Source organism: Vombatus ursinus, unplaced genomic scaffold (assembly GCF_900497805.2).
Source record: "Vombatus ursinus unplaced genomic scaffold, bare-nosed wombat genome assembly UNPS02014877.1, whole genome shotgun sequence".
Classification (NCBI taxonomy): domain Eukaryota; kingdom Metazoa; phylum Chordata; class Mammalia; order Diprotodontia; family Vombatidae; genus Vombatus; species Vombatus ursinus.
Window position 1 is genome coordinate 1,400,022 of NW_020954655.1, and position 9,847 is coordinate 1,409,868.

At 36.1% G+C, this 9,847-nt stretch overlaps 1 protein-coding gene and 1 pseudogene across 1 annotated transcript in view; both read left to right on the forward strand.

Moving 5' to 3' along the window:
• LONRF2 (LON peptidase N-terminal domain and ring finger 2) overlaps positions 1–9,847 on the forward strand; it is an 88,326-nt gene that overhangs the window by 61,402 nt on the left and 17,077 nt on the right. Inside the window, exons 8-9 of the mRNA XM_027842570.1 lie at positions 1,398–1,519; positions 2,819–2,977. Coding sequence (XP_027698371.1) covers positions 1,398–1,519; positions 2,819–2,977 — 281 coding nt within the window. The remainder of the gene's footprint in view (positions 1–1,397; positions 1,520–2,818; positions 2,978–9,847) is intronic.
• LOC114028321 lies at positions 6,714–7,507 on the forward strand (annotated as a pseudogene).

Genomic DNA, 9,847 nt, shown 5'->3' on the forward strand with positions numbered 1-9,847 from the left:
TAAAAAAAGGGCAGAAGTATAATTTATGTAAAAAAAGCAGAGATAGTAATCATGATCTCAAACAAAATTAAAGTTAAAATAGATTTAATCAAAAGTGAAAAATAGAGAAACTACATTATAGATCAGCAATATTATTCAGTATTGTTTTAGACCATTTAAAATAATTAGACAGTGCAAAATACCTGACTGTATACCTGCCAAAACGGAGTACTATATAAGTATAAAACACTTTTTATACAAATAAACTCAGATCTAAATAATTGAAGTAGTATTTATTGTCTGTGGGTAGGTAAAGCCAATATAATTTTTAAAATTACAATTTTAACCTAATCTATTTATTCAATGTCATCCCAATTAAATTACTAAAAAATTATTTTACTGTATTAGAAAAAATAATAAAATTCATTTGGAAGAACAGAAGGTCAGGAACTTCAAAGAAATCAGGGGAAAAAAATGTAAAAGAGGTAGATTCAGCAGTATCAGACCTTAAATTATATTATGAGGTGAGAGCATTGTTAAAGTGTAAAAAGAATTTTGATTATTTTAAATGTAAATTTTCTTGTGTAAATAAAACCTATGTAGCCAAGAATAGAAGGAATATAGAAGACAGTCTCTTAGGATGTGATTGAATTGGAATATTGCTGTGGTATAGGAAATGATGAGCTGGTTGAATTAGAAAAACATGGAAAGACTTGGACTTATGAAGCAAGATGCTATCCCCCTTCAGAGAAATAGATAATAGGAGGAAATAAGCATAGTATGGTCTTACATATGTGTATATATGTTGATAGATATCTCGTGTGTGTGTGTGTGTGTGCATGTATGTGTGTGTGTGTGTATCCATGCTTAATTGTAGCCTTCTCTAGGGATGTGGGGGCAGAAAAAGGAAAAAATAAAGTAAAAAGTGTACAGCAGAGAACAAAAGAAAATCAACAAGGAAACAAAAGCTGGGCAGCTTTGAAAACAATTTATTGTATTTATTATATAGATTGTCTTGAGATGCAAATTTATTGTTTTATTTTGAATCCTCTCTTATGGTCTGCTGTGTACGTGGCAGTTTTTATTTTTCTTTCCTCATTTTGTATTTGTTTAAAATTTTTAAAAAATGACAAATAAACCAAATTATAACAAATGCTGTTCTCCTCAGCGCATCTATGTAAAGACAGAGAAATTTTGAAACAACTTTATATATTTGTAAGCTACTGGATATTTCTTTTTTCTGTGGTGTCCTGCACTGCCCTGTGAGTTTTTAGGGCTTTTTTCTATAGCTCTTTTTTGTACCTTAAGACTGAGAAACAAGAGTTTTATAGTCAAAATTAATTGCTGTGTTGATTTTATTTAATTTCTTTAAATTTGCTATATGTCAATATGATTATTGCTGTAACATTTTATTTCAGTTTTTGGCAAGCAGAAGTTATAAAAAAACCACATTGACCGAAGAATTAATACTTCGCTATTTACCAGAAGAGTTATCCGACAGAAAAAAAGTTTATGATGATGAAATGAAGGAGTTATCAAAGTAAGTACTGTGTATGTGTTATGTCTTATTGAGATGACAGAAAATACATTTTTGTTAATTTCATAATCTCACAAAAATATTTTTAAATGTAGCAAAGAAAATGAGATTCTAAATTGGAGATTTAGTTATAAATCTGATAAAGCAGATTTGTTTATGTTATAATTGGGTATGGAAGAACTCTGATGTTGGTTTACTTTTAATATAAGGTGTTATTGCCTCTGAAATCTCAGCACCTTTCCATTCTTTCTTACTATTACTGTAAACTACATAGTAGTACTTAAGTCATTATGAAAATCTTATCCTAGTTGCCTTCTCAAACTTCTCAGGTAAACTAATGTAACAATTTATGATTTATATAGCCAGGAAATTGTTCCTCTTCACCATTAAATAAAATGGGATTTGGTGGAAGGCCCAGTTGAACAGAGAACCTCACATTTACTTAAGCCTTAAGATTTTGACCTTGCTCACTGAATCAACCATGCAGTTGTCAGTATTTTTTAAAATTCTGTATTATTTCAGTTATCAATATATATACACATTTTAATATGTAAAAAATTAAAAAAACTGAACTGATGTGGGTTTTTTAAGTGTTTATTAAATTTAACAAGGTAGTAACACCATTACCCATTTATTTATGTTCCCTTGCAAACTTTGTTTTATTCTGTATATTTTAAAATGTTTTACTGATGCTTTTTTCTTTTTAGACATTTTAGGTTTTTTTACTATCAACACATGCAAAATCACCCCCCCCATAGAATCCTTCCCTTACAGCCTACAAGTGCAGCCAAGCAATATAAATCAATAACATTAGCTATAGCCAAAAACACATATTTCATCACCATTTTACCAAGAGTGAGAGGCAGGCTTCATTATCAGTTTTCTGAAGTTGTAAATGATCACTGCTTTGATCAAATTCAGAAGTCCTTAAAAGTTATTTTGCTTTACATTATGGTAGTCATCTTGTAAATTGTTTTCTTGGTCCTATTTCACCATGTCGCATCATTTCATATTAGTCTTTTCAGATTTCTCTGATCTGCCATATTTATAGTTTTTTAAGGTACAATAATATTCCATTTTCTTCATATCACCCCAGTTTGTTCAGATGTCCCTTGTGGAAATATATTTTATTTCCAGTTCTTTACTACAACAAAACATGTATTGTCTGAAGCCAGGTTTCATTATTTAAATGAGAGAGTTTTAGCTTGTTTTGTAGATGCCTTATATACTATCAGTTATTCTCACCTGTGCTGAGTAGTTGAGCTTAGGAAGTGTAAGTTAAAATTTTTCATTGTTTTACAGTTTGACTAAAGATGTTCCCATCTTTGTGTGCACCATGGCCTTTCCTACAATCCCTTGTCCACTACATGTCTTTGAACCTCGATATAGGCTTATGATAAGAAGATGCATGGAAACTGGCACCAAACGGTTTGGCATGTGTTTAGCTGATGAGCTTAAAGGGTAAGAAATTAGATATTAAGGTTTTAAAAGACCCTAAAAATGAAATGAATAATCTGACATTTTCCTTAATAGTTCCATCCTTTAAGTTCTATTGCTCCATATTTGCAAATGCAGTCAATCATTAGTCTTTCATTTTGTGTGTTATCTTATTTTGTGTGATATTGTTTGAGTCTGAGACAAAGTGAAGAGAACAAGAGGTTGAAGGTGAGATAAGGTGATGGGGATTAGAAGGAGCTAATGATATGCTTATCTACTTTTAAATGTCACCTTGGTGAAATTTAGCTTTTTACATTGAATCCCTCTGCTATCCACTGAAGTTTTATTGTCTAGAAAGTTTTTTTTTTCCTTAAGCATATTATTAAGAGAGAGAGGAATAAAACTGATTAAAAAAAAATCTGAGTAGATATACGAGTATGAATTGTGGGATAGATTAATTGTGTTTGATATACTTAACAGCCAAAAATAGTCATAATGTTTATTAAATCACTAGGACTTATTTTCAATTTTAGGATTTGTCATTTAGAGACATAGAAGGAATTTTTGTCTCTTAGAATGTTTGCTTTGGTACTGAAGGATTACTTTAACCTCCCCAAGATAAAATTAAAATTTAATATAATTTATTAGACTGGCTTTATAAAGTACAAAGGCATCATTCTTTTGCCACAAAGCCCAATGACATCTAAACTAGCTGATAATATTAGACAGAAGATTTTGCTCTCATGAACTGATGTTACTTTTAAATTGTTCTTCCCAGGGCAGCTAGGTGGCGCAGTGGTTAGAGTATTGGCCCTGGATTCAGGAGCACCTGAGTTCAAATCCGGCCTCAGATACATAACACTTACTAGCTGTGTGACCTTGGGCAAGTCACTTAACCCCGTTGCCTAACCAAAAACAAACAAACAAACAAACAAAAACTAGTAAACTGTTCTTCTCCACCTCTAGACTGGCCAAGAAGTCATAGACTCCTAGACTGTTAGAACTGGAAAGGACCTTAATGATTGATGTATAATGTAAAAAGCACTAGCTTTGGAGCCAGAAGAAGCCATCTACTGCCTCTGCCCCCATCTCCCAATATGACTTGGAAAATTACCAAACCTCTTTGGAATCATTTTCTCATCTGTAAAATGAGGGGGTTTGCATGAGATGACCTTTGAAGCCCCTTTCAGCTCTGTGCACATCCTATCTAGCCAAACACCAGAGCACTAGCCCTGTTGTCTGTCCTGACCAGTAGGTACTCTCTCCATCTTTCTGGTTCTTCTCTGGCTCTGGGAGCAGTAAATTAATCAAGGGCATGGCAGCAGCTGCCCTTGGTCAGTACTCCTGATCCCACCTTCCTGCCCTAAGGGGCCTCTGCTGACCTGTTAAATATCAGCTCCTCACAGGTATGTGAGCCCATTAAGTACTAGCTCTTCACAGGTCAGGGATTTCCTCCCTTTGGTGTGTGTATCTCAGGGCCTGGCACTATGGTTGCTTACTCCCTTACCTGGTCTGACTATGCCATCTCATAAATGAGAAGATTTTACTCGCTGGTAGGCACTGGCCTCAGCCATTCCATGCCTCCCTGTCATAATTTACCAGATGGGACCACTAAGGGGCTTTTTGTAGCTTTTCCTTTACATCCTCCTACAGATATTTATTTTTGATAGGATCTTCCCTTAAAGTCTTTCTTGAGAGAGCAGTCAAGAAAAGATTGTGGCAGTTAGTAACTGGATTCCATTTGAATGCCCTAATATGGACATAGTCACTAATAACCTTCCTCAAAGACTCTAAAGCTCAGGTTTTTCTTGTTCCATGAAGTGAGTCACACCATGGAATCTCTTAGGCAACTGACTACCTTCTCCTTCCCCTCCTCATTCAGTCTCCTGTATCTTACTGAGTTCCATATGGGTCTCTCAGAAGTTATGAAGAAAGTGAAAGGGTCCTCCATGGTGAAATGCTATACCTCAGTCATACTCAAATCCCTTCTTTCTACACTGCCACCACACAAATATACTCACCTCTTGCTTAGCTCCTCCAAACCAAGAAGGCTCCTGTCACCACCACTACAAGTTTTTTGGTTTCTTCTAGGACTAGTTAGATTACATTAACTATGATAGCTACCATAGAAGATCTAGATAGCTTGAGATTCAGCTTTAGTTTCTGTTGTGTCTACCAGATTCTTCTGATCATATATAATGTTTTATATGAATAAGATGTCCAGATTTCTTATTAAGTGAAACCTAGGAAATTTTCTTAGCCTATAGTTAGCAGAAATAAGGATTGCTTAGAGTTAATGGTATTTAACTGTTAAACCTAGAAGTGATCATAAACATGTCTTGTCTAGCTCAGGGCCTTTTGGCAGCATTTGTTGGTGTTGTGTGGCCTGAGGGCATGCACAGTGCAAAGTGGGTGTGCTTTGTGTAGAGAACCAAAGCTGCAGTGAAGGTTGTGCAATGCATCATGGGCAAATGCTGCCAGAACCACCTCAGATTAATTTTTAATTAATTTTTGGTCGTTTTGAGTTTAGAAACCTTTTACTGTTGCCAGATTTTTCAGTCAGGACTCACAGTTTAAAAAGTGCTGGTCTAGCTCACAAATTTTATAAATGAGGAAATTTAAGCCACAAAGATTAAGTGATTCTCCAAAGCCACACTAATGATTAAGTTGCAAAGTCTGTGCTGCATTATACTGCTTGTCTCCTGAATCTTTGTGCTCCTATCAGTCTACTAGCTTAGTGTTTACTAGGTGCTGAGAATAGAAATACAAATAGGAAGATAGTCCCTGCCCTTAAGAACCTTACATTCTAATGGGGAAAGATAACACATAAATGGAAGCTAAAAAGTTGGGGGAGAGGGGAGTGCCTCATGTCAGGCATAGTAGAGAAAGTGCTGAAGGCAACCTGAAGAGGAAGGAGACATGGCTGGCCTGGGCACCCTCCTAAATGGAGGTTCTGGGAGTAAATACCCAATCAGAGAGAGGGGCAGGGGCCACAGGGGTAGGTGGTGCTTCCAGTGTATGCATTACATGGGAGACATCAGGGTGATGAACTTTGGGCTGGGGTCTAGGTTCACATTTTCTTTGTTGCTCCCCACCCTCACCCCTATCGTCTACACTCCACGTTATCACCATTTTGTACAAGTTGCTTAGATATTCCCATAAATGTTCATGGATAGATGCAGAATGGAGGGGGAAAAAACCCTTGTGTGTATGTTTGTATACATTATAAACACATTTTTAAAACAGTGGGACTAAAGTAATTTCAAGAAAGAGTCATGACTTTTAAGTTGGCCTAGTGTAGCAGTGGGAATAACACTGAATTTGGAGGGCACAGGAACCCAAGCTCTGCTATTCACTGTCCCATGTGACCTTGTGCAACTCACTTAGCCCTCTGGGCCTTACTCTCCTCTTCCATAAAATGAGGGAGTGTAGGATGTTGGCTTTTTTACCTTTCCCAAATCTGTGAAAATAGGATCTTTTAAGTGGATTGCATTTATCTGAAATTGATTTTTGTACTACATCTCCAGTCTAAAATTGAAACCAGCCCTTTTTCATGTTGGCATGTAGTCTGACACTTGAGTTTGGTCAAATTGAGCAAAGGGATGAGGTACTATTTTCATATAGTTCACTGACCCACAGGCATTAATTTCATTAAAAAATTATTGAAAGTACACGCGTGCACACACACACACATTTTAGCTTGTTATTTTCTTAAAAGAAATATGCATATTTAATACCTTGTATGTACAGTTTGTCTATAATGGTGCTAATTAAGGAATTCTGTTTGGCTTTACTATGTTCAGTTCAAGAATATCAGGGTGGACAACTTTACTCTGACAGAAGCTAGTTAGAATGAAACAGGAGGTAGAGAAGGCGTTGAAATCTTAATGCATAAACCCTACAAAAAGGATGGAGAGAAGAGACAGTATACAAACAAAATTTACTCAGGGTTCTTTGGAAGTTCATGAAAAAGCCTAGAATGCATATCCCTACTGTTGAACAATTGTGATGAATGACTATATGAAATATGAATTCTTCATTAAAATTGAAATTTTGCACAAACCGGATTTGGGAACTTTAAAAAATGTACATAAAAATCCTAATAATATTTGGAAGACAGTTGAAATTTTCTTATCAATATAATGTTGTAGGCTGAAGTAAGTAGAATGCACAGATTACAAGTCTGATGAAGACTCGGCATCATTCCAATCAGTCAATATCTAGAAAAGATCTCTGAGACTTAGCTGGAAAAAAGAGCCAGCAAACAATCAAGACTGTCTCCCAGATGTGTATTTACGAGCTCAGATTCACGTAGTGGAGACTATAATAAAAGAGGAAACTTTATTCAAAAACAAGAAAAAGAACAAATATTTACAAACTTTTTCTGCCAACTCTTTATATGTATTGACAAGTAGATTAACATGCCCATGGAAGATAAAACCCAGAGAGAACTAGAAGCTGTGCATAGGAAGGAAGGGTTCCATTCCAGACACATTGGCTGCTGATGCTGGGTCAGCGTCCAAAGCGAGCTGTTTATGTAAGAAGATCAAGTGAGAGGAACCAGTGCTGCCATAACAAATGAAGAGACATATGATCAGTGACTGGCAGTGTTGATTTTTACAGACTTACGCATATGTCTACATATATTCTGCTCTCTAAACATGTACATATGTGTGTAAGTATGATTGTGGCTATATATAAAATGCGTGTCAAGCTATAGATACCAATACACACACTTGTGTATATATGTACATCCATATATGTACCAAAGGGATTAGTACCTGTTCTCCAGAGTATTTTACATATCTTCAGCAAAAATGCAAAGGAAAATATTTTCATTATACATACCAGAAGCAGATTTTAATTAATTATTGCCATTAAATTAATACCATTAATGCATGAATTGATTACACTGTAATGCTTGCTAGTGTGTTTTATGAATGTCAAATTATGTACCAATATCTACTTTTTTGTTGTTCTCTTAAATTTCTGTTAAAACCTTATATTTTAGCCTCTCCCAAACTCTCAGACTCCCAAAGAAAAAATAATAATGATAATAATGATGATGATGATAATTATATTCCCTTAAAATTTCCATAGAAGTTTTAGAAATTTCAATGCTTCCTGGCAGATCTTGGCAATAATAATTTGGCAAGTTGAGTGCATTAATAATCCCAACCACTACTTTAGTTCTGAGGAGAGTTCATCTCTTAAGTTACTTTTAATTCATGTACACTATAAATCCTTAGTGTGTCACACTGTACTATGCCTGTGTTGTTAAGACAACAACAGCAACAAACCAATAACCTCTGTTTGGAGAGATTTTTCTGAGCATTTGTGACAGACTGTCACCATTCTTAACCAGTCTGCTCCTCTTGCCTATTCCTATTTCTTTTTAGGAAACTCCATACTCCATTTTAGAAATTTGTACATGCTCCTTGCTCACTCAGTTGAGACTTCCACTAGTCAATCCTTAACATCCTTCTATCTGCTTATGACCTCAGTGGCTGGAAATAAATCTTACTTAGCCAACCCACCTCCCTTCCTATAAATTTCATGCCTCTTGTCAAGGCTGATTTAGTGTGGAGGAGATGAGACCATAGCCATTTAATGCATTGAGTAGAAGGAATAATGGAAAGCTGGTAATATTGGGCCAGCTAAATCCAAGGTCAGCCTCTTAACAGAACTGTTGTTATTCCCCTTCCTCTTCCTCCTTCAGCTGCCTGAAGGATTTGGTTCCCCTGCCCCCAAATTCCCATTTTTCGTTATTTCACTTTGGGCCTTAGGCATCCCTCTTATATCTGCCTCTTAACATTCCCTGTTACTCATACATCTACCCTCATTTTGTAGCGTCTCAACTTAGCCTCAATATAATAAAGCCTATAATTTTACCTATTTCCCTGCCAGACTTGTGGAAAAACTCCAAAGTCCCTAAACTTTTGAAACAGATTGGAGCAATGTCATTCAACCACATACCAACCTTTAAATACTAACTTTCTTTGGCTTATGCCAAGCAATCAAAGAATTAGAAGAAATTGGGAAATGGTGAAAGAATTACCTGTTCACTTATTTCAAGGATCTGTAATTTTATCAGTGTGAGCGCTCTTTCCATCGATGCAGGTCACAGTGCCTCTGTAACTTAGTAGGTGGTCTCTGAAAAGTATTCTGGACAAAAATTCATCATCTATGGCTAATTTGGTGTGATAAGTGTCACTAAACTTAGCCAGGCTGATTTTTGAACAGACATACAATCCTTAACCAAGCCTGTCCTTGGCTTTTCTTGTTCAGTAGGACTTAACAGAGTTTAACCTCTACTAGAATGACCCTTGAGAATCCAGGGTGACCTCTACAGCATGATAAGTTGAATTAAGTCAACAAGCATTTATTAAGCTCTGCTATGTGCCAGGGACAGCTTGGTGGTGCAGTAGATAGAGTACCAGGCCTGAAGTCAGGAAGAACTGAGTTCAAATCCACCTTGACACTTGCTAGCTGTGTAACCCTGGGCAAGTCACTTAATCCTGTTTGCCTCAGTTTCCTCATCTGTAAAATGAGCTGGAGAAGGACATGGCAAACCACTTCAGTATCTTTGTCAAGAAAACCCCAAGTGGGGTCACACAGAGTTGGAATAGCCTGAAACGACTGAACAGCGATTTGCCAGGCATTGTACTAAGCGCTTGGATGTAAAGAAAGGTAAAAGGCAGTCCTTGCTTTCAAGAGGCTCCCAGTCCAATGGGGAAGACAACTTGTAAACAGCTGTTTCCAGACAAGATGTACGCAGGATAAATTAAATGAGACCCCAAAAGATTACTTGAACAGATTTTTTTTTTTTTTTTTATTTGCCTTATTTGTAAGGGAATCATGAAGCTGAGTAATCCCTAATACATTCTCTTAGTG